Source organism: Simochromis diagramma, unplaced genomic scaffold (assembly GCF_900408965.1).
Source record: "Simochromis diagramma unplaced genomic scaffold, fSimDia1.1 OVJJ01000449.1, whole genome shotgun sequence".
NCBI classification, from domain to species: Eukaryota; Metazoa; Chordata; class Actinopteri; order Cichliformes; family Cichlidae; genus Simochromis; species Simochromis diagramma.
In genome coordinates, this window is record NW_024387274.1 from 41,220 (window position 1) to 66,333 (window position 25,114).

The 25,114-nt window shown below is 42.9% G+C and overlaps 1 protein-coding gene and 1 long non-coding RNA gene across 5 annotated transcripts in view; both read left to right on the forward strand.

Moving 5' to 3' along the window:
- Positions 1–25,114, forward strand: part of gabbr1b (gamma-aminobutyric acid (GABA) B receptor, 1b) — a 102,728-nt gene that overhangs the window by 32,903 nt on the left and 44,711 nt on the right. For all 4 annotated transcript variants that reach the window (XM_040002589.1, XM_040002590.1, XM_040002591.1 and 1 more), the window contains exons 6-9: positions 4,583–4,774; positions 6,528–6,773; positions 6,894–6,957; positions 20,200–20,277. In XM_040002589.1, the coding sequence (XP_039858523.1) occupies positions 4,583–4,774; positions 6,528–6,773; positions 6,894–6,957; positions 20,200–20,277 (580 nt within the window). The remainder of the gene's footprint in view (positions 1–4,582; positions 4,775–6,527; positions 6,774–6,893; positions 6,958–20,199; positions 20,278–25,114) is intronic.
- LOC120715563 lies at positions 17,955–19,228 on the forward strand. Its single transcript, XR_005691671.1, has 2 exons — positions 17,955–18,115; positions 18,375–19,228. It is a non-coding gene; the product is annotated as an uncharacterized LOC120715563 (long non-coding RNA).

Sequence of the window (25,114 nt, forward strand, 5' to 3'; positions counted from 1 at the left end):
CTGTGCCTTAGGGTCGGGGAACGGGCCCTGACTGTCATCTGCGCTTATACGCCGAGTGGCAGATCGGAGTACACAGCCCTCTTACAGTCCCTGGGGGTGCTGGAAGGTGCTCCACCTGGAGACTCTGTTGTCCTGCTGGGAAACTTCAATGCTCACGTGGGTAATGACAGCGAGACCTGGAGGGGTGTGATTGGGAGGAACGGCCTCCCTGATCTGAACCCGAGCGGTGCTTTGTTATTGGCCTTCTGTGCAAATCACAGTTTGGCCATAACAAACACCTTGTTCGAACATAAGAGTGTCCATAAGTGCACGTGGCACCAGGATGATGCAGGTCGATGATCGATTTTGTAATTGTATCACCAGACCTGCGACCATATGTTCTGGACACTCGGGTAAAGAGAGGGGCTGAGCTGTCAACTGATCACCACCTGGTGGTGAGTTGGATCAGGTGGCGGGGGAGGACGCTGGACAGACCTGGTGCACCTAAACGCGTAGTGAGGGTGTGCTGGGAACGTCTAGCAGAGGCCCCAGTCCGCGAGATCTTCAACGCACACCTCCGGCAGAGCTTCAACAGCATTCCGAGGGAGACTGGGGACATTGAGTCCGAATGGACCATGTTCAGCATCTCCATTGCCGAAGCTGCTGCATTGAGCTGCGGCCACAAGGTGGTTGGTGCCTGCCGTGGTGGTAATCCCCGAACCAAATGGTGGACACCAGAGGTGAAGGGAGCCACCAGGCTGAAGAAGGAGTCCTATCGGGCTTGGTTAGCCTGTGGGACTCCGGAGGCAGCCAACAGGTATCGACAGGCTAAGCCGAATGCGGCTCGGGCAGTGGCTGAAGCAAAAACTCGGGTGTGGGAGGAGTTCGGCAAGGCCATGGAAAAAGACTTTCGGACTGCCTCGAAGAGATTCTGGCAAACCGTCAGGCGTCTCAGGAGGGGAAAGCGGTGCTCTACCTGCACTGTGTATAGTGCTGGCGGAGCGCTGCTGACTTCAACTGAGAAAATTGTTGGGCGGTGGAAGGAATACTTCGAGGACCTCCTTAATCCCACTGACACGTCTTCCGAGGAGGAAGCAGAGTCTGGGGATGAGGGGAATGACCCGCCAATTTCCGGGGGCGAGGTCACTGAGGCAGTTAAACAACTCCTTGGTGGCAGAGCCCCTGGTGTTGATGAGGTCCGCCCTGAGTTCCTGAAGGCTCTGGACGTTGTAGGGCTGTCCTGGTTGACACGCCTCTGCAATGTTGCGTGGAGATCAGGGGCCGTACCCGTGGACTGGCAGACCAGGGTGGTGGTCCCCATCTTTAAGAAAGGGGACCGGAGGGTGTGTTCCAACTACAGGGGGATCACACTCCTCAGCCTCCCTGGGAAAGTCTATGCCAGGGTGCTGGAGAGGAGAGTTCGTCCGCTAGTCGAACCTCGGATACAGGAGGAACAATGCGGTTTTTGTCCTGGTCGCGGAACACTGGACCAGCTCTTTATCCTCTCCAGGATACTTGAGGGTGCATGGGAGTTGTTTGCCCAACCAGTCTACATGTGTTTTGTGGACTTGGAGAAGGCATTCGACCGTGTCCCTCGGGGTGTCCTGTGGGAGGTGTTGCGGGAGTATGGGGTGTCTGGCCTATTGCCAGACACCCCATTCGATCCCTATACAACCGTTGCAAGAGCTTGGTTTGTATTGCCGGCAATAAGTCGGACTTGTTCCCGGTGGGTGATGGGCTCCGCCAGGGCTGCCCTTTGTCTCTGGTTCTGTTCATAATTTTTATGGACAGGATTTCTAGGTGCAGCCAAGTGGCGGAGGGCTTTCGCTTTGGTGGCCTCAGAATCTCATCTCTGATTTTTGCGGATAATGTTGTTCTGTTGGCTTCATGTGAGGGCCTCCAGCTCGCACTGGAATGGTTCGCAGCCGAGTGTGAATGAGGAGCAGCACCTCCAAATCTGAGGCCATGGTTCTCAGCTGGAAAAGGGTGGAGTGCCCACTCCGGGTCAGGGATGAGGTCCTGCCCCAAGTGGAGGAGTTCAAGCATCTCGGGGTCTTGTTCGCGAGTGATGGGAGAAGGGAGCCGGAGATCGACAGACGGATTGGGGCTGCAGCTGCAGTAATGCAGACGCTGCACCGGTCCGTCGTGGTGAAGAGGGAGCTGAGTGTAAAAGCGGAGGAGGTGGTTGGGGAGAGGGAGGTCTGGGCCTCTTTGCTTAGGCTGCTGCCCCCGCAACCCGGCCTCGGATAAAGCGGATGAAGATGGATGGATGGATGGTAATATAGTATTTTTGAAATAATGTATGTAATGTAAGTAATGTATTGGTAATATGTTTGCATTGAAAAATTTAACATAATGACTTGATAGTAACCTCATAATAATATGTAATAAAAATTGAAATTTTAACATGTTATAATGCTGGAATGAATCCTACCTATTCCTACCTACATTAATCCTTCTGTGTAATAACATTGAAGGCTGTAAAATGCAAAAAAAAAAAACAACCCCAAAAAACAACAATAAATAAATAATAAATATAATTCTCCAAATGATCAAATTATCATACATGATGGAACATTGATTCTACATAGCAATGAGAGCTAGAATTATCATACACATTCAATAAATATGCAATTCTGCTATTTTACTCTCTAAGTTACCACCACCAAGTGCTAGCAGTTTATTACAAAATGTACATATCATACATATCATATCCTGGATTTTACTATTCCATGTTCCAACTAGATTTTGTTACAATTTTTAACAGGCCTCGGGAGATATTGCAATAAGTTCTGTATATAAAGAAGCCTGAGAGAAAAAAAGTAGACTTCATACTACTTAGAGCTTCTTTGTTTATATTCACAAGAACAATTTAATATTTTTGAACACTACAAGGCCACTTAAATGTCAGTTTACGTTAATGTCTCAAACCTAACCAGTGTCAGACAGAGCCTTCACAGGCTGTAACAGCAACACACTTTATGTCTCAAATGTACCGTTTCACAAGACTTGATGGGTATAAAATGTTTTGTTTTTTTAATATATTGAATATCACTATTGTTGTTGATCTTAAACCCTCAAAAGTAACACTCACAGGTGAAAAGTTATAGTACAGGGTGGGCCATTTATATGGATACACCGCAATAAAATGGGAATGGTTGGTGATATTAAAGTCCTGTTTGTGGCACATTAGTATATGTGAGGGGGCAAACTCCTGAAGACGGGTGGTGACCATGGTGGCCATTTAGAAGTCGGCCATCTTGGATACAACTTTTGTTTTTTCAATAGGAAGAGGGTCATGTGACACACCAAACCTATTGGTAATGTCACAAGAAAAACAATGGTGTGCTTGGTTTCAACGTAACTTTATTCTGTCATGAGTTATTTACAAGTTTGTCTTTGTTCACAGCCATTGACATGTCGAAGAGGTTAACACGTGAGGAGCGGATCGAAATTGTGTTGATATCTGGTGAACGCAGTAACCGGGTCATTGCAGCAGATTTCAATGCAAGACACCCTACGAGACCACCCATCTCCCATGCTACAGTTAGCAAACTGCTTGCTAAGTTTCGTGAAACTGGTTCAGTGTTGGATTTGCCAAAATGTGGGTGCAAGAAAACTGTCACTAATAAAGAAACATCAGTGGCTGTCCTAGCTTCATTTAGCAAGAGCCCACAGCGTAGCACTCAGAGCTGGCACGTTCCCTGAGTTTTTCCAGCAAGATGGTGCAGCACCACATTATGGGTTCATTTAGGAAGTCCGAGCATTCCTAGATGAACAGTTTCCTGGAAAGTGGATTGGTCGTCGTGGGCCAGTTGAATGGCCCCCAAGGTCTCCCGATCTGACCCCCTTACACTTTTATCTTTGGGGTCATCTGAAGGCAATTGTCTATGGTGTGAAGATACGAGATGTGCAGCATCTGAAACTATGGATACTGGATGCCTGTGCTGGCATTTCTCCTGCGGTGTTGCTATCAGTATGTGAAGAGTGGGAGAAGAGGGTTGCATTGACAATCCAACACAATGGGGAGCACATTAAACACATTTTATAAGTGGTCAGAAACTTGTAAATAACTCATGAAAGAGTTATGTTGAAACCAAGCACACCATTGTTTTTCTTGTGACATTACCAATAAGTTTGATGTGTCACATGGCCCTCTTCCAATTGAAAAAACAAAAGTTGTATCCAAGATGGCCGACTTCTAAATGGCCACCATGGTCACCACCCATCTTGAGGAGTTTGCCCCCCTCACATATACTAATGTGCCACAAACAGAACTTTAATATCACCAACCATTCCCATGTTATTAAGGTGTATCCATATAAATGGCCCACCCTGTAGATCAAGACAATTTTTTTATGCCACAGATCCACACCCAAGGAGCAGATCATTGTTGATGTATTATTTATATGGTTGTATTAGGTTCAGAAGAAGAATGCCATAATGTTGAATGTGTAGCAAGGGAACATAAACTGTAGGATGCTAAAGTTCAGCAGGTTGGGTCAGGAGCTCTGCAAGATCCTTCTCACTTCTCTTTTCCTTAAATAAAATTGGTGTTGAATTGAATTTCAACTTCACACATTCTTCCATCATCTTTTTGCAGGTTTACAAGGAGAAGTTATATGGGAAAAAGTATGTTTGGTTCCTCATTGGCTGGTATGCAGACAACTGGTTTAAGATCAAAGACCCATCCATCAACTGTACTGTGGAGCAGATGACAGAGGCTGTGGAGGGTCATGTAACTACTGAAATTGTCATGCTTAACCCAGAAACAGTACGAGGAGCTTCTAACCTGGTAAGACATGCATTATCTTATGACGCAACTTTATCAGTGATGCTCAAAAGAATTGTTGCAAAAAAAATCTAACCTTTTAAAAAGCTAAAAAGAAAACCCTAAATGAATGTATTTCAAAGCACACCCCACTTTTCAGTTATTTATTTGTAAAAAATGTTTAGAATCATGTATGATTTTCGTTCCACTTCTCACGTGTGCACCACTTTGTGTTGGTCTTTCACGTGGAATTCCAATAAAATTGATTCATGTTTGTGGCTGTAATGTGACAAAATGTGGGAAAGTTCAAGGGGGCCGAATACTTTTGCAAGCCACTGTAAAAATGATAAACACCAAATAAACTATGAAAATCAATATAGCAAAAGCCGTAGTGGTTCACTTGGGAAAATAAGTCTTTTCTGCAGTTTTTCTTGGCCTTCACTGCAAGACAAGACAGGTAAAAAAAAAAGAAAAAAGAAAGCATGCAGTAAAGCAAAGGCAAGGCAAAAGGATGTTAGATGCATAAAAGTGTAGAGGATGGAAGTTTCGCAATCCGGTCAGTCATTTGTGTGATCCCTGAATCCATGGCTATATCATCACAAGCAATAATGACAAGAAGACTGAAATAATTTCAACAGTTAGTGTTTGTTGAATTCCATGAGCACTTTAAAACACACCACAGTAGCCACACCTTGTGACTACTTAGAAATAATGTCCCTTATGAAAAACAGGCGTTTTTCTTTGCCTAAACTTGTTTTTGTATTAAACTTTAAGTGATTAAACAGTCACAGATTATTCTGAATCTTTTTACATGTACCATTAAAACTGTAAAGTAGACACTAACTGTCACTGTGGGCTCCCTGTTGAAAAGTCAGAGTGTTGTTTGAAACAAAAATTGTACAGCATCAAACGAATGTCTGCCAAGCCTTTTTCAAGCAGATTTAATGAAGACTCGTGGAGGTTCACTACTGAAATGACAATAACTTGCAGTGTGAACAACTTTTGTTACATATCAGTGGAAGAGCAGAACTGCAATTTTAGTACATATGCTCAGTGAAAACGTCTGAGCATGTGACCATATTGTTAAGTATTTTATACTCCCTTTCTGTTACGAGAAACATAACATTGTTTTGTTGGAATTTAACCCTATAATCCCCAATACCTTCACACAGTGCACATATTTTTAGAAACGTCATTAATTAATTAATAAATTATTATTACTGATTATTGTTAACAAATTATTAATTAATTTTTTGCCTAATAACTAAAATTCTTATAACTTAACATAGTTAAAGCTTTCATCATATACGGTGTAGCAATGATTTTTAAAATCTACAGGATGAGGGGTTTTTTTAGCCATTTTGCGTAGCCCTAGTTACTTGCAATTAGGGCTAGGCAGACATGAAAAACATGACAAACAGAATTAAGGTGAGGTTTGTGCACATCATGAACAACGAGCATTGTACACAAAGGAAAATGTTTTCTGTGGTATATCTGGATATAAGAATCTAACAACTTAAAATATGCCTCAAGTAAAATGCTTCAAGGTCACAATATGCTTTCTCTCTCTCTCCCTTTCTCTCTCACTGACACACACACACACACAAACACACACACACACGCACATGCACACACACACACACACACACAAAAGACCATGCAAAGCAAGTGAAATGATGTAGTCACTGGGCTTCTCTTTCATATTTGTTGGGGTTTTACCTTATGATCAGTGTGCCCTATGTCTAACTATTGCTTTGTCATGGTCTCCCGTATCCAGACCTCTCAAGAGTTTCTTGCTCAGCTCATGTCCAAACTTGGGGGTAAAAATCCAGAAGAAACAGGTGGTTTCCAAGAGGCTCCGCTGGCGTATGACGCTGTGTGGGCTCTAGCGCTGGCCCTCAACAAAACCGTTGGGCCCCTTAGGGCCAAGGGTCATCGTCTTGAAGATTTCAACTATAACAACCGACATATCACTGCTGAGATCTACCGAGCAATGAACACCAGCTCTTTTGAAGGAGTGTCTGTAAGTGCAACACTTACTGGTGCTGGAGTGAGAGAAAAAAGTTGCAAAGAGAAAGACACATGGGTAGTGTGAAGGGTGCGTGCAGATATTGCATCATCAACATTTTTATGCTTCTTTCAGGGTCATGTTGTATTTGATGCTCAAGGATCTCGAATGGCCTGGACTTTAATTGAACAGCTTCAAGGTATGCTACAGCAAACATGTCTACTTTCAAATAGAACTGATTGTTTGGTCTGTGTTTCCACATACCCCGCTAGTTTAGAGACTTATTCCTCATGAAGAACGCAAGACATAACAGAACAACCAACTCGCTAACGAGGGAAGTTTTGGGTCAGAACCAGCTCTTGGAGCTCACGCTCCTAACCTGTCTCTAGCCCAAATCCTTCAAAGAGCAGCTTCCCTCGCAGCTATTTATTGACAAACTGTTACAATACACATACAACACAACACGAGCACTTCCCACCGTAAAACCTCCCAATGGTTCTAAGACAAGGCACTATGTGTGTGTATGTGTGTGCACGTGTATGCATGTGCAAGAACGTGTGTATGTGTGTGCACGTGTATGGATGTGCAAGAACGTGTGTGCGTGTGTGCATGTGTATGCATGTGCAAGAACGTGTGTGTGTATGCATGTCAGAGTGTGTGTGTGTGTGTGTGTGTGTGTGTGTGTGTGTGTGTGTGACCTCCTGCTCACCAAAAGGGTCATAAAAGCAGGAAGCTTACAACACAAGAAACAGATCTTCCAGACAGAATGTATCTGCAATAAAACCTCCCCCAGCACAGAGTGGCTGGAGAGGTGGTCAGAGACAAAGGAATGTCTTGATCCTATAGATTGAACTCAGACTTTACAAATTTAAGAAACCACAATGACAACATTCAACAATTAGACTTAACATTCCCCCCTTTTTGTCATTGTATACTTAAATTTCAACTTATGCACCCTTATTTGTGGAAGTGTCAGCGTAGATTTCATTCATACACAACTCCTCACGTCATTCACCTTCTATTGCTGCAAAAGTTCACATTCATGTAAGCGTTAACCTGCTTCTCGTTGATCTCATACACAGTAAACTACATCCTGCAAGTAAACAAATGAATGTCAACAGTCAAACAAGAAGAATCAACATTCCCAAAAATCATATACAGACACTGGCATTCAAACACATCAGTTTATTTTATTGTTTGTCCATGTGGCTCTCAGCTAACTTCAAAGCTGTAGCCTGGTCAAAACGCCTTTTATGACTCCTATCAACCCCTCAAATCTTCTCACTGTAGGCATCCTGTGGGGGTTAGAGTCAACTGGTGAATCATCTGCATTTACAACTCTTCTCCTTTCCTGTTGTCTCTGCAGAAAAAGATTTTTAAAAGGAAATTAGATCAAGTTGTTTATGATCTTCTCCCCCCTTTTTGAGTCATGTCCACCCATGGCTTAAAACTTCAACCAGCTTAGAGAAGTTGACATGATGTAAATGTAGACAAAAAAAATGCTTCTCTGTTTACATCTCTCCCTCGCAGAGGCGCTTTCAAATTAAAAATTGACACTCCTCTTGTGCCACACGGCTCTCGCCATGTGTCAACTCCCCAATGAGACATGTACAAGAATGCTGCACATTCTCTCTGAAAAATTCTCCAGGGTTTCCCTCTTGGAGCAGCTTCACTCCAAACCTGTAACCCTGTCAAAACATCAGTCAGCAGTTAAATGTTAAGATTGTTTAACTCCCAGCTCCACCCGGAGCCTGTATCCTCGAAGACAAAGTCTTTAAGTTAAAACAAACTTCACATTTGCAATCAACTGCAGCTCAAGTGTAATAAAGTATTCAGCATCACAGAGACAACTATCATTGCAGGTTTATTCTGAACTCATTAAACCCCTACGTTTTCCCATAATTTGCTCCAAATCATTGAACATCTGAACTTCATTCCACATTGTAATCAGTGACTTCCCTTAAGTTTGTCACTCACCATGAGCCCAATAGTGGTCAGATAATGAGCCCCATGTAACTATTCTGTAACCACTGCACATCTGTTCAATTGTCACTTGTCTGTCTGTGCTGAATCCTTTACAAGCACTCTTAAAGAAAACAAACAAACAAACACAAAATCTCAGTAATCCTGTGGTAGAAAAACATCATTAAGTTGTGTCCTGCTGTAAATCACATGATCAAATCACATGATTAACCCTCTGCTGTAGAAAAGAAATGTAAATGTTAGCGCTGCGCAGGTGTATACACTCTTTCTCACAGTGCACTCTGTGAACAACACAAAGTAGTGAATAACACACTTGGTAAATTCACAAACATCCAGAAAAATTACAGCTAAAAAGGTTAAATTTGCAGAGTTCACATAGTCATGTGACCCAAGTTTCCTCCCGTGGTCTCCTCCTGTTCCTGCAACAAGAGACACACACAGAGATACATCCACACCTTTGTTGGGTGGGGGTTAACTTCATATAATGTTGTTAAGTCAGTCAGTCTTGTCAGCTTTTACCAGTCAGTCCCCCATTTTTTTTATTTTCACTCATTCATTCACTCAGTGATTCCTTCTTTTGCTGATAGTGGAAATTATCATCACATTTCGTTTCCACCCTCAGCAAAACGACGACATTCAAAAAGAAAAAGAATTTAGACTGGATTTCCTCGTTGAACACTTATAGAAAAGGGGACTCGCTTCCTAATTGTCCCATTAAGTGACTTTCTCCAGAGCCCATTTTAATTTCGGAGAAACTCACTTTGCAACCATTCGCAACAACATGTTGTGTAGTTCTTCCTATTTAAACATTCAGATCTGCTTAGATGACAGGAAAATTATCAAACAAAACTTTCAGTGTACTATGAAAGTAACAAAATAAAAAGAATAAAAGAAAGGAAAGGAAAGGCATTCTTAAATCATGACACGTGTTCTTCATTTCAGGGGGGTAAATCATACCAAACCTAATTGGCAGGCTCAACTTAGTAACAAAAGACAAATCAACAGCCAGATTAATTCCAAAACATCCATCCATCAGCCGCACAACACACAACATAAGCCCAAGTTTGTTTATTAGCTATGAGTTTAATCCCCAGGTCTGTGCTTCTTCACTCATTTAGGTCACAGACCCATTTTATTCAGTTTTCCTTCTTTCCCCGTCATCACAAAACATGTGACATGTTGTCATGTACTTCACAAAACAAGTTTGTTCTTATGTAGTCAGAGGTGTGTATCTGGGTGCAGGATTCACCCGCACATCAAAACAGGAAACTCAGTGTTTTAGTCTCCACTCTAACAGACTCCAACACATCCCATTCACTTGTGCTAAAATTCACCTAATAGTCACCTTTCCTTAATCTAATAATGATCAACTAATTTGCATATCAGCTATTAACCCACCAAGTTGACAGGACAACAGAAATGCATGTTCAAAATATTATCACAAAAATAGAATTTCCTTCAAACAGTAAATTATTTGTGCTGCATCAATCAAGCAGAAAGCATCTCCCAATTTACTATATTAACAACTAAATTTATTGTCTGATCACTGGTTGGTCAAACCAGAATCTTTTTTTTCCCACAAACCCACAACTGTTGTCCTGTAACCTAGAGAGTTAATTGTCAGCATTGGATAAATTCAGCATTTGATAACAAGCTGATTTTCTTTGCATGTGTGTGTTATTAAGCAGGTTTAATCGATGTCTGTGGCGCTGCATATCCAACAGGGCATGTTCTTAAAGCTGCCTTTCCTACACATTTCTCTGCTATTATTTGATCATTTCTTAACTACTTTGCTATGAGTCCACTGGTCTTTGCATCACTTTTCATCACACTAAGTGACTTGGACAAGATGATAACCAGACTCACATGTTCAAGCTGCTGTCTAATCTTCATGAGCTCTCTTGTGTTTGTAAGTGTTAGTAGGGTTAATACATTTTCTGTTTGTGTGTGTGATTTTGTATATGTTTCTTTTTGCAGTGTTTCAGACTCCTTCACAATTTTCCCACTTAAAGCAGTGTCCTTTTTTTCCCAGGATTGCTAACCCAAATTTTGATTTCCCACACTAAACGACAGCCTTCCTCTGTGTCCTCACCTGCTTCTCTCACTCCGTTCTCCTCTCCCTCTTTGCAGTCCAATGGCAAACAGTTCTCTTCAGCTTTGTCCTGTGTCATCCTCACTGTCTCATCTTGTCGCTGATTTTAATAGCTTATTAGATACAGTGTGCAGTGATTTTGTTGTGTATCATGTAAAGATATTAATGTATGCAATGTCTTGATTGCCTGCTCAATCATACAGGTAAGTAAATCCCAAAAGGTTGATTCTGTTCATCTAGACGTTTTCAGTGGGAGAAACGGTTTGTCACTCTAACAAATAAAAAAACCATCTAAATAAATCAGGGTACTGAATATTTCAGATTTAACACTGTCCATTACCCCAGATTCCATAGAGCTGACATAAAGGCTTATCCATAATTTTGTAAATGTAAATAAGAAAGTATGTTGGCACACAGATATCGATCTAGATTTTGCATCTATTATTGTAAAGTCTGTATAATAGGTATTGCTACATAAATAGAATGGAAAGGAATTGTGTTTTATCTAGAAAAAAATACAAGCATATATTCACACTGAAGTTCATCTCAAGCCTTATAATGGGAAAGTCTTCATTAAATGTGCCATGGCTGATGCTGAGCATTTGTTACTCAAAACAAACAAAGAAACAAACAAAAATATTCAAAACAAACAAACAAACAAAAAAGTAATGTATTACATATTACTTTTGTTACACTACTTTTTCTATAAGTAATGTCGCATGTTACTTAATTTTCTGTCAAAGAAAGTTATTTGTCACGTTACATTATTTTTGTGTTACTCCTCTACCTGATCTGTTATACAGATAACCAAATAACCTTTGCGAGGAAAATAATATAATTGTAACTGTAATGTGATTACAATAACCCCACACAACCATCTCTAGGGTTTACAAAGAATGGTATGAAAAAATATATCCAATGCATGATAGTTTGGGGATTTGATGCAGATGGACTACAGCAGCAGAAAACCAGAGCAGATGCCACTCATGTCAGTTAAGAACATGAAAGTGAGGCTAGCATTCTGCACAGGCTTACAAAAATTGCTGAAGATGGGAAAATTATCGCCTGGTCTAATGAGTCTTGATTTCTGCTGCAACAGTCAGATGGTAACATCAGATTTAGATGTAAACAACATGAAAATGTGGCTCCATAAGGATCCATATCAGTGGTTTAGACTATGGCTGTGGTGTAATGTTTTAGGAGAAATATTCTCCTGGCACGCTTTGGGTTCCTCAGTATCAGTTCAGCATCATTTAAACACCACAGTCTGCCTAAGTAACGTTGCTAACCATTGCCATTCATTTATTACAGTGTACAGTGTTTCTGCTGATGATCGCATCCGCCAGGATAACACATCATGTGACAACAGCCAAATAATCTCAAACTAAATTCTTAAACATGAAAATGAGTTAACTGTACTCAAATGGCCCCCACAGTCACCAGATAATAATCCAATAGACCACCTTTGGAGTGCAAACTGCATCATCGTGGATGTAGTCTGCAAATCTGCTGCAATTGTGTAATGATGATGTCATGTCGACATAGATCAAAATCTTTCAGGAATGTTTCCCACACCTTGTTCATTCTGTGCCATGAAAATTTAAGGCTGTTCTGGTGGGAATCAAATGAGGTTTATCTAATAATTTGATGGGCGAGTATATTGTATAATGTAACTGACGGTTTCTGACTTACTTACAAAATGAGTAATTTTATCATGGTGCGCAACTACAGTGGGAAGAGAAGAAATTTGTTTTTTTAAAGCAGTATGCTTTAGATGTTTAAACTATCTTGAGTGAATAAACTGTTGTTCACTGACGAAAAGATCTAATGCCAACATAGCTATGGACTGTCATGAGGCCTGTGAGCCATGCAATGAGCAGTACTGCTGTAGAGCATATTACTGTGCGGAACCCTGTTAATTGACATTAAGAATTATGTATAATGGTTATGTGATTGCAGTCCAGTGGGTGATAGCTCGTTTATTCATTCATCTGGATTTAAAAGTGTTATTACAATAAACCCTGGGTTTCTCACATGGGTAGATTTTATTTCCATTAAAAAAAGGTTTTGTTGGTATCCCACTGGCTGGATTTCATTAATAAAATATTACATGAATTGCATTGTCTATGTTGCATTTGTTGAAGATGAAATATGTATGGAATGGGACATGTTGAAATACAATAGTAAAAAATTATTTTTTTCATCCGTCCATCCATCCATCCATCCATCCATGTTCTTCTGCTTATCTGGGGCTGGGTCGTGGGGGCAGCAGCCCAAGCAGAGAATCCCAGACCTCCCTCTCCCCAGCCACCTCCTCCAGCTTGTACACCAAGGCATTCCCAGGCCAGCCGAGAGATATAGTCTCTCCAGCATGTCCTGGGTCTGCCCCGGGGCCTCCTCCCGCTGGGACATGCTTGGAAAACTTCATCCAGGAGGCATTCTTGTCAGATGCCCAAACCACCTCAGCTGGCTCCTTTCGATGTGCAGGAGTAGCGGCTCTACTCTGAGCCCCTCCCGAATATCCGAAATGCTCACCCTATCTCTAAGGGACACGCCAGCCACCCTTCAGAGGAAGCCCATTTCCGCCGCTTGTATCCGCAATCTCGTTCTTTCGGTCACTACCCACAGCTCGTGACCATAAGTGAGGGTAGGGATGTAGATCGACCGATAAATTGAGAGCTTCCCTTTTACACTCAGCTCTCTCTTCACCACCACAGACCGGTACAGCGTCCACATCGCTGGGGCCACTGCACCAGACCGTCTGTCGATCTCTGGCTCCCTTCTCCCATCACTCGTAAACAAGACCCCGAAATACTTAAACTCCTCCACTTGGGGCAGGGACTCGTCCGCGACCTGGATTCGGCACTCCACCCTTTTCCGGCTGAGGACCATGGCCTCAGATTTGGAAGCGCTGATTCTCATTCCCACCGCTTCACACCCAGCTGCGAACCGTTCCAATGCGAGCTGGAGGCCATCACCTGAAGAAGCCAACAGAACCACATCATCTGCAAAAAGCAGAGATGAGATCCTGAGACCACCCAAGTGAAAGCCCTCCGCCACTTGGCTATGCCTAGAAATCCTGTCCATAAAACTTATGAACAGAATTGGTAACAAAGGGCAGCCCTGGCGGAGCCCATCACCCACCAGGAATGAGTCCGACTTATTGCCGGCTATGCAGACCAAGCTCTTGCAACGGTTGTATAAGGACAGAATGGCCCGTAGCAATGGGCCAGGCACCCCATACTCCCGGAGCACCCCCCACAGGACACCCCGAGGGACATGGTCGAATGCCTTCTCCAAGTCGACAAAACACATGTAGACTGGTTGGGCAAACAAATCCCATGCACCCTCAAGTATCCTTGAGAGGATAAAGAGCTTATCCAGTGTTCCGTGACCAGGATGAAAAAAATATTGTTCCTCTTGGATCCGAGGTTCGACTAACGGACAGACTCTCCTCTCCAGCACCCTGGCATAGACTTTCCCAGGGAGGCTGAGGAGTTTGATCCCCCTGTAGTTGGAACACACCCTCCGGTCCCCTTTCTTAAAGATGGGGACCACCACCCCGGTCTGCCAGTCCAGGGGTACTGCCCCTGATCTCCACGCAATATTGTAGAGGCGTGTCAATCAAGACAGCCCGACAACATCCAGAGCCTTCAGGAACTTGAGGCGGACCTTGTCCACCCCAGGGGCTCTGTCACCATGGAGTTGTTTAACTGCCTCAGTGACCTCGCCCCCAGAGATTGGCAGGTCATCCCCTTCATCCCCAGACTCTGCTTCCACCACGGAAGACGTGCCAGTGGGATTGAGGACGTCCTTGAAGTATTCCTTCCACCGCCTGACAATTTTCTCAGTCGAAGTCAGCAGCACTCCACCCGCATGTAACCTGTCCAAGATGGCGGGAGTGTATACGGCAGGCCGTCTCCGTCTCTCTGTTAAGGATTTTATCTCTGAATTTGCTGACTTACTGGGGAGTGTTTTCTTACACTGTGATTGTATTTTAATTGTTGGCGATTTTAACATTGGATTTATTCGCTTTTCAAGGCACCCAAGCGCTTGACAAGCCCTTTCATTCACCTCCATTGCACACGGGCAACTACGTTGTAGCACGACCGCAGACGGCAGAGGAGCTTCCATATCTGCCCCTCTGGCCAACACCAGTTAGGTGTCAAGGTTTGCCCAGGACCAACGACTAGCCGGGACGCACCGCGCCTTGGGTTACGGGTGATCCCAACCCCTGAGCCCGGTCAAACATTACAATAAGCGCTCACACTAAACTTCCTTGCTCTATTTGCAAATCTAGTGGTGGGTAGTCCACTCAACAAAGTCCCATGACTTGTTCCCATGGATATCTGCATCACGGACATTAACAACCTTGGGATTTCGGACCATTTTCCGATTTTGTTTAACACTGTTACTAACAATGTTGATTTGTATAGCGATGGTTCTCTACGGCAAACACACTCGATGAGCTCTCAGTCAATTGCTCATTTCACTGCTGCTTTTCTTGATTCTCCTCTTTCTGATGTTAATGGTATTGCGGATTTATCAGCGGAGGAACTTGCCAACCTTTTTAATACTACATGTGCCGACATTCTTAATTCGGTGGCACCTCTGAGGACAAAAAGTGCCAAAATGTTACGCCAACCCTGGCTTAATGACACTACCCGCGCCCTTAGGTGTGAATGTCGGCGCGCTGAGCGAAAATGGAAAAAAGATAAACTCCACGTCTCTCTGGACATTCTTCGTTACTGTCTATCTAGGTATCAAAAGTCTGTTAAAGCTGTTAAATCTGTCTTCTTCTCTGGTATTATCAGGTCTAACTGCCATAATGTCCGAGCCCTTTTTAGTATTTTTAATTCCTCGATAAACCCTTGCCCCTTCACTTATAGGGATGCCTCCCCTGTACTTTGTGATAATTTTTTAAACAATTTCACTGACAAAATTTTAGTTCTGAGGGCATCTCTCTCATCTCAGTCATTGTTAGTTTCTGACCCTGTTCCAGTCCCTGAATGCTTGACTGTCTTTCAACAGTTCAAGCCACTGTCTTATTCTGATTTAACAGCTATAATTGATCATCTCAAAATCTCTAATTCCCCCCATGATATCCTTCCATCTCGTTTTCTTAAGGAAGCTTTGCCCACTATTGGTCCCTCCAACTTTTACTGAATGTATCACTGTCATTAGGTTGTGTACCCTCAGTGTTTAAGCATGCTGTCGTGCAACCCATTATAAAGAAAAAGAATCGTGACCCTAGTGCTTTAACTAACTACAGACCAATCTCCAAACTCCCCCTTATATCCAAAATTCTGGAAAAAGCGGTTCTAAAACAACTTCAGACCTTCCTTGATTCTAACGGTATCACTGAAAAATTTCAGTCTGGGTTTAAACCTCGCCATAGCACTGAGACAGCGTTACTTAGGGTTTTTAATGATCTTCCTTTAACTGTGGCCATTCCGTGGTTTTAGTTTTACTAGATCTGACTGCTGCCTTTGACATTGTCGACCACAACATTCTCATTTCAAGACTGGAACATGTCGTTGGTCTTAAAAACATAGCTTTATATTGGTTCAAATCCTATCTCTCAGAGAGGTTGTTTTCCGTAGCCATGGGGCAACACTCCTCGGCCTCTGCCCCAATTCACTGTGGTGTGCCTCAAGGATCTGTGCTCGGCCCAGTTCTTTTTTCCTTGTACGTGCTGCCATTGGGATTAATATTTAAAAAAATATAACATTTCCTGTCACTTCTACACCGACGACATACAAATTTATTTCCCCTTGACATTGGATGTCTCTACTTCCCTGCAACCCCTATTTGACTGTCTAAATGAGGTCAAAACCTGGTTATCACGTAACTCTCTCACACTGAATGAGGATAAGACAGAAGTAATAATTCAATAATAATAATAAATATAACCGCTCAATAATAATAATAATTTTTGATAGTCACACCCCGCTGGAAAAACTAACTGATGCCTTAGGGCCCCTTGCTAGCCATCTTTCACCCACTGTTAGAAACCTTGGTGTTTTTCTGGACAGCTCTTTTAAACTCGAGAAACAGATCTCCTCTGTGGTAAAAAAAAAAAAAAAAAACACAGTTTCTACCAGCTGCGTTAGATATCTAAAGCAAAACCATACCTCCCTTTGAAGGACCTTGAAAAGCTCATTCATGCTCTTATCACTTCCAAATTAGACTACTGTAATTCTCTCTACTGGGGCCTCCCATCTTCTTCTATTCACCGGCTCCAGTTAGTTCAAAACGCAGCTGTGTGTCTCTTAACTGGTACTAGAAATTATGCCCACATCACACCAGTTTTAGCCAATCTACATTGGCTCCCTGTTGATTATCATATCAATTTCAAAATTCTTTTGCTTACCTTTAAAATTCTAAATAATTTGGCTACCAGCTATCTATGCGAACTCCTTCCCTAATAAGGCACTTAGATCTTCCAATCAAACGCTCCTGACGCAACCGAGGTCTCGTCTGAAGTCCAGAGGTGATCGGGCCTTTGCTGTTGTAGCTCCCAGACTCTGGAATAACCTCCCGCCTTATATTCGTTCCTCCGAGTCCATCCAGTCTTTTAAATTGCGTCTTAAAATGTATTATGTTAGTCTGGCTTTTGATTAAAACTAGTATGTTATTTCGTGGTTAGTTTTTGTTTCAAACAATTGTCATATTGTTTCCTGCCCTCCCTTCCTCATTTGATTTGACTATACACAGTGCAGGTAGAACACCGCTTTCCCCTCCTGAGTCGCCTGATGGTTTGCCAGAATCTCTTCGAGGCAGTCCGAAAGTCTTTTTCCATGGCCTCTCCGAACTCCTCCCACACCCGGGTTTTTGCTTCAGCCACCGCCCGCGCTGCATTCCTCTTGGCCTGTCGGTATCTATCAGCTGCTTCCGGAGTCCCACAGGCTAACCATGGGGTAGGACCCCTTCTTCAGCTTGGTGAAGACCACCGCGACAGGCACCAACTACCTTGCGGCCGCAGCTCAATGCACCTAGGCAATGGAGGTGCTGAACATGGTCCATTTGGACTCAATGTCCCCAGTCTCCCTCGGAATGCTGTTGAAGCTCTGCCGGAGGTGTGAGTTGAAGATCTCGCAGACCGGGGCCTCTGCTAGGCGTTCCCAGCACACCCTCACTGTACTTTTGGGCACGCCAGGTCTGTCCAGCATTCTTCCCCGCCACCTGATCCAACTACCACCAGGTGGTGATCAGTTAACAGCTCCAAAACATATGGCCTCAGGTCTGGTGATATGATTACAAAATCGATCATCGACCTGTGGTCTAGAGTGTCCTGGTGCCATGTGCACTCATGGACACTCTTATGTTCGAACATGGTGTTCGTTATGGCCGAACTGTGATTTGCACAGAAGTCCAATAACAAAACACCACTCGGGTTCAGATCTGGGAGGCCGTTCCTCCCAATCACGTCCCTCCAGGTCTCGCTGTCATTCCCCACGTGAGCATTGAACTTTCCCAGTAGGACAACAGAGTCCCCAGGAGGAGCACCCTGCAGTACCCTACTCAGAAACTCCAAGAAGGCTGGGTACTCTGAACCGCCACTTGGCGCATAAGCACAGACAACGGTCAGGACCCATTCCCTGATCCGAAGGCGAAGGGAACAAACTCTCTCGTCCACTGGGAGAAACCCCAACATACCAGCAGCAAGCCGAGGGGATACCAAGATACGCACCCCAGCCCGCCGCCTCTCACCAGGGACTGAGACAGAGTCCAGCCCCTCTCCAGGAGGCTGGTTCCAGAGCCCAAGCCATGCGTTGAGGTGAGACTGACTATATCTAGCCAGTACCTCTCAACCTCACGCACTAACTCGGGCTCCTTCCCCACCAGAGAGGTGACATTCCATGTCCCAATTGCCAGTCTTGGTAGCCAGGGATCGGTCCACCAGGACCTCCACATTGTACCCGACCCCTACGGTGCCTCCTGCAGGTGGTGGGCCTGCAGGAAGATGGGCCCATGTCCCTTTTTCGGGCTGTGACCAGCCGGGCCCCATGGACTAAGGCCCGGCCACCAGACGCTCGCCCTCGGGCACCCTCCCCGGGCCTGGCTCCAGGGCAGGGATCCAGTAACCCTATCCCAGGCAGGGTGAACTGTTCCCTCGATGGTCTTGTCATAGGGGTCTATTTCATCTAATTCAAAAAAGGACATCAGTGTCACATCTTTGTATTAAGTACACAGTGGCATTCAGGATGTGGATAATATAGTCTGACACCATCTATACCAACAGATTGAAGCAGATTTATTTAAACGAACACAAAATGTCCCCATGAAGCTTGTAACTTATTTGCTTACCTAGATTTTCAGTAGCTCATAGAGTCTTCTTGTCACAGTCAAAATGCTAGATTTGATGCCATGTAGAAAATTGTGATTTTATTTCCCAAAAGCAGACTTGATTTAACAAAGGTGAGCCTGTTTATTCAGGTTGCTGACAAATTCAATCAAACAAAAAGTCCAAAAAGCAAGGCAAACCTAAATCCACAGGAACATACTGGGACAGATCACAGACATTGTCCCACCGACTTCTTACCATTCAGCTGACTCCTCAGGACTTGCCTGACTCTCTGCAGGTGCTTACTGGTTGCAGCTCTCCTAGTGGCCTCTTCATGGTTCAAATTTGTCTGTGGGATTCTTGTAGCTGTCTTCTAAGTCTGCAATGTTGCCTTCTGGTAGTGTGATCCCCTCGGTCGTAACTACCTATATTTATATATATAAACACCCTGAGGACCAGTCAGTGAAATACATCACAGTGGGGGGAAAGAAGGTACAGGTAAATACACTATGAGATAGTCAAGTGACTGAAAATGAAACCTGACTAGAGAACCAAACACAGACACTGAGAGAAACAAAAACGAAACTTTAATACAAACTGGAATTAAGAACTTAAGACTGGAAAGTCTGAAATGCATAAGGTTGGAAATGTAAATAAAAAGCAAACAGAAAAACAAACAGAAGATATTTAATAATAAGCAGTACCAAAAGCATGACAAATTGGGTCAACAACACTGGACCATCCTGTTTTCAGGATCCAGCACTGTGAAGTTCCCAATTAAACCAGAAGGTCCACTTAAAGTCACGAGATGCAATGTTTCTCCTGTTGTATGTTAAGCTGCCTACATCCTTCAAAAGGAAAGTGAGGCAGCCCATTTCACAAAATGCCAAGCATTTAATTTGAGTTCAGTTCTGGTATAATTTTGCTGTTGTACTGAAATATTTAGAGGACAAATGTCCCTATACATATTTGGCTTATTAGTAAGGTTGAAGACACTTCTGGATCTTCATTAATTATGTTAAGAGGCATTAGAGTGTGAGCCTCCACTCTCATTCTCTCTCTTTGTCTGTATTTCACAGGAGGAAGCTATAAAAAGATCGGATACTACGACAGCACTAAAGGCAATCTGTCCTGGTATGGGAATGACAAGTGGATAGGTGAGGAACATTCATCTTCCTATGCCCCTTTGTTTCTCTGTCTTGTACTCCACCCTGCACCCTTGTTCCCCCAAATTCCTTATACCTCCCTCTGTTGTTACCCTCTCCTCTTTACCATCTCACTCTCTGTGGTCAAAGATTGGTGGTCAATTTGCATACATTCTTTTAGGTTTTGTTTAGCATGTGGGAACAGCAACAATTTGCTAAATTTTAAAAGCTCACCAGATATCCAGTTAAGTCACACCTAGATAACAACACTTAAGCAATGTGCCACTGCACAGCACTGGTCAGTGCTGTGCAGTGGCAGTTAGATTCTATTTATTAATTAAGCATGAAAACAAGTTTAATGCCATGACAGCGATACATTAAACAGAAGGTGGCTGCTAAAAGTCAAGTAATCTGGGTGGATCTGTGTTCTCTAATAAGCACACGGAGGATCTGAGACTGCATCCATTTCCGTTCTGCCTGCACGAACAACAAAACGCAGATCTCACAGTGGTTAATGCATTGAGAAACTGTGGAGAATGTTGCATATATATATATATATATATATATATATATATATATATATATATACACACACAAAATAAATAATAAATAATAAATAAATAGAGTTAACCTCCTAGGACCCTGCATCCACATATGTGGACATCACATTTTGGGTTATTTAGACCAAAATATTCACTTTTGCTCTACAAGGGCCTGATATCCACTTACGAGGATGTTATACTGCCACTGTTCTATCAAAATTCTAACAAATGTCCTCATTTGTGGCTCTCATTTTTCTTAGAAACAAAAATCAGGTAAAAAAAAAAAACATTTGATAATTCTTTGTTTTTACATTCATCGGGCCCCAATATGCCCAAATATCAAAGAGAAATTAAAAATGCATGCTCTGGAAGAGTTCAGGTCTTAGGAGGTTAAACATTATTTAAAAATTGAGGTTTATGTATCGTATTTACTATATTTACCACCCTAATTCCCCACAATGCTTGCTTTCGGTGCAGTGCCACCAGAGGTCCTGATGATAATGAGCCTCCAATACTGATTTTCAGCCTTGTCCCTTTCACAAAGAGGATTCTCCAGATTGGTGAATTTTAATATTATTTACTGTGGATGATGACATATTGATAGTCTTTAGGGTATTACATTGTGGAGCATTATTCTGAAACTGTTCCACAATTTGTAGACACGTTTTTTGCAGTCTAGCTAACCTTTGTTTCTTCTGAAACACTGCCTTTGTTAAGATGCTCTTTTATTACCCAATCATCTTACTGACCTGAACCCAATTAACCAAATTAGCAGCAGAATGTGCCTGATACTAAATTTATTTAGTAACACATAAAACCAAACATTTATCTGGAACTTGTTACAGTTTTGTTTTTATAAGTGGTGAATATCTTTTCATATTGGAAAATAACAATAGTTTCTTCCAAACAAGGTGAATTATAATGGGGGCTAATTTGCTATCAGTCATGAATAGGGATGGGTACCGGTATCCGGTGCCATTATGGCATAAACGGTAGTAACCAGACCGAAAAGCAGCGCACATTTTGGTGCTTTATTTCGGTGCTTTTTTTCCTGAGAGTCATGCACTTTGGATTTTACCCAATCATTTTACCTTTCTGAGGATAGTAGGCAGGCCCAGGTTCATACGTTCTTTTAGAGCAGAGCTACAGAATAAAAAGTCTGGCTGTACTTCACAGCAAAAGATGCAAACTCAGCAGTCTGCAACAAGTGCTTTAAGGTGATACTGTGCAAAGGAGGTAACACCTCGGATCTGATGAAACACCTGGCGACGCATAGCGTTTTTTAAAAAGCCGAGAAATGCACCGTATTTGATAGCTTGCTGCGAGACCTCACAATGTGCACATCTACTGCGGGTGTGTTGCCTGTTATCGGACCTGGAGTTAGCAACATCCCCCAAAAACCCGAAGAGTAGAGTCCTGGCCCCTAGCCCTGCCAGTGTAGCAGAAATGATGACGGATGATGATGCAGCAGCAGCCGTTCTTCTCTGCGTGAGTAGCTTAATGTTGTCCGTGTGTAATTTACGTTGAGTAGGCTAACCACGTTATTACATTAATGCACGTAAGGTGAACTAGCAAACACCATCGTAGTTTTCATGCGGCTGTCTTCTTGTTTGATGGCAGATACTCCCTTCACCCTGGCAAAAAAAGGCTAAAATGACCAAAGCAAAAAGTGGAAAACAGCTAAACATGAGAGGTTTTTAGACAAAATTGGTGTTTTTTCCAGCCAAGAGTGATACCATATATGCTCTATAGCTGCAGAAAAGGCAAACATTGTTATCTTTTTACAAAAAAACAGCTAAACATGAGAGGTTTTTGGACAAAGTGTGTGTTCTCCACTCTTTAAGCACCAGTTTGAGCACCGTTCAAGCACCGGCACCGTTTCAAAAGTACCGGTTTGGTACTGGTATCGGATAAAACCTAAACGATACCCATCCCTAGTCATGAATAATAAATGTGCTCAGTGTCGTTCTTAGCTCCTTAGGGTGTAAAGTGTAACTTTTAGACAACAAGGTCATCCAAGTGGCCTCTCTCTGGTAAAAGCTTCAAGGGAGGGCTTGTTGTATATGTTGTATTTTTGCAGTCATGCATATTCAAGTGAGGGACATCTGTAAGTTGCCAGATGCTTTCAGCAAGTGGACTTGTTACGTAATGCAGTCATGATGGGCAGTCACCCTAAGGGACATGTCTAGTTGCTCTCCTTCCCTTGCTGTCCGTCCTGCCCTTATAATTGGTTGGTGCCAAAGGTAGCTGTGGTGGTGACATGACAGAATTAGGCCTCCTTACTGTGAGTTTGTTGTAGATTGGTTCTTACGTGTCTTTGTGTTCCAGCAATGGGTATTGTACAAGACATATAGGTTTTCCCCTTGTTCCTCACGTTTGTCTCTTTCTTCTGCAAATTCTTTCTTCATAATCCATCCTGATTCATTAGTTTCTTATCTATATAAATCTGTCTAACCTGTCATTTTTCTCTCTTCTCTCTCTCACTTTTATTTTCAAATGTTTGTTCATCTCCATACTTCCTCTTCATTCTTTCAGTCTCTTTGACAATCACTGGCTTTCTCACATAATGTAATTGTAACCGTTATGGAGCCAATTGTCATGGTAACATACTATCCTGATTCTACCATCAAGGGGCAGGGAGAGGTCTTAATGTAGGAGAACACATTTCCCAAAGGACACTCAGTTACACACACACACACACACACACACACACACACACACACACACACACACACACACACACACACAGGTAGATTATCTCCCTTCAGCAAACACACCCACTCACTTGCACAGTGCATAGTCTTTATGAGTTATGATTCTGGCTCCCTACAGTTTAGTCTTTTTACTGCAGAATGTGTATTTACAAGGCATTGCACAGAGGGTGAAAAATGCTTCCAAAAACATTAACACAAAAACAGAGCTAAAATGAAGCAGTGCTTACAATGTAAAATGCTAATGTGGCAGACAGTTTCTTAAAGTGTATACTCACTGGACAGCCAAGTCTTTTTAACACACACACACACACACAAACACACACACACAGTAGCCATATTTGAATACAGTGTCAGCGAGCAACATCTCTGTTTTGATTAATTGCATTTTACTTATGTGACGAGAGATCGGCCCCATGCATGATGTGAAATGTCTGTTTTAACTAAAAATATATGAAAACAAAAAACGCAAAGGAAAGACACAACACCAGCAGCATGTTAATAAAATGTCATCCTCATCCTCCTCACCGCAAGCCTCATCTCGTGAACTCAAGTCAAAACTCGAACACACAGAAACACATAAACATACCTATTTATTCCTGATGATGTTGCAGTTATTTATTGTCACCAGAACAGACATGCTATGAGAGCTAGCATTACACCAGCTAATGTTAGGATTTTGTGTCCTAAAAATCACACTTTGTTAACAGTTTGATTGCATTCTTACATCATATCAGGGTGTATTCACTAAGTCTTAAGAAGCAAGTAAGTTATTACCACTCAATTACCAAAGTAAAAACCACTTAATATGCAAGTAATATCATGGTAGCAACAGTGGTTACAGTTGAATAATATTACACTTTTTCACACATTTTTTTATTGCCCAGCTTGAAGGCATATGTGGAAAGACCAGACCACACACACACAGTGTGCACGGAATGTCTCTTTATTCCCTTTTGCCACACAGCAGTGTATTTCCACAGGTTTGACACACATGCATGTCCCACTGCTGCTCCTCCCCAGCGTCAGGCACACGTCTGAAGCCTCCTTCCTCTCCACTCCAGCGTCACTAAAACAGTAGAGAGCTTCTCAGCGCATCACCACAACCTGTCCACTCACCTGCCTGGCACCGCCTCTTGAGCTCACTCTTCCACCTCTCCCCTGCAGCTGAACCAGGGACCACATCCTGGCCACAGTCCATAGTTCATATTCCTTGTCTGTACTGGCAGAGAAGAACTAGCCAACTTAGGGACAGAAAAAATGGTTCTTTAGTTAAACAGCTCAGAAACGCAGGCTCAGGCAGAAAAACTGTCTCTTGCTGAGGAGAGGATTGCTGACAATGAGAACCCCGTTTCCACCTCGAAGAAGGAACTCTTTGGAGCCGGTGCAGCAGGTGCTTCCAATGAGCAGTGTGGAATCATTGATCCAGACAAACTCAGTGGTGACGTGACAATGCCACAGCTACAGTGATTGTGGTACAGGTGGGGCAGCAAATGGAGGACCATGATGTTTACAGGGACCCCCGAGAGCCAGGCGAGTTGTGCGGAAAATCAGTTTGTGCTCAGAGGTAACTGACGAGACACAGGAAGCAAAACT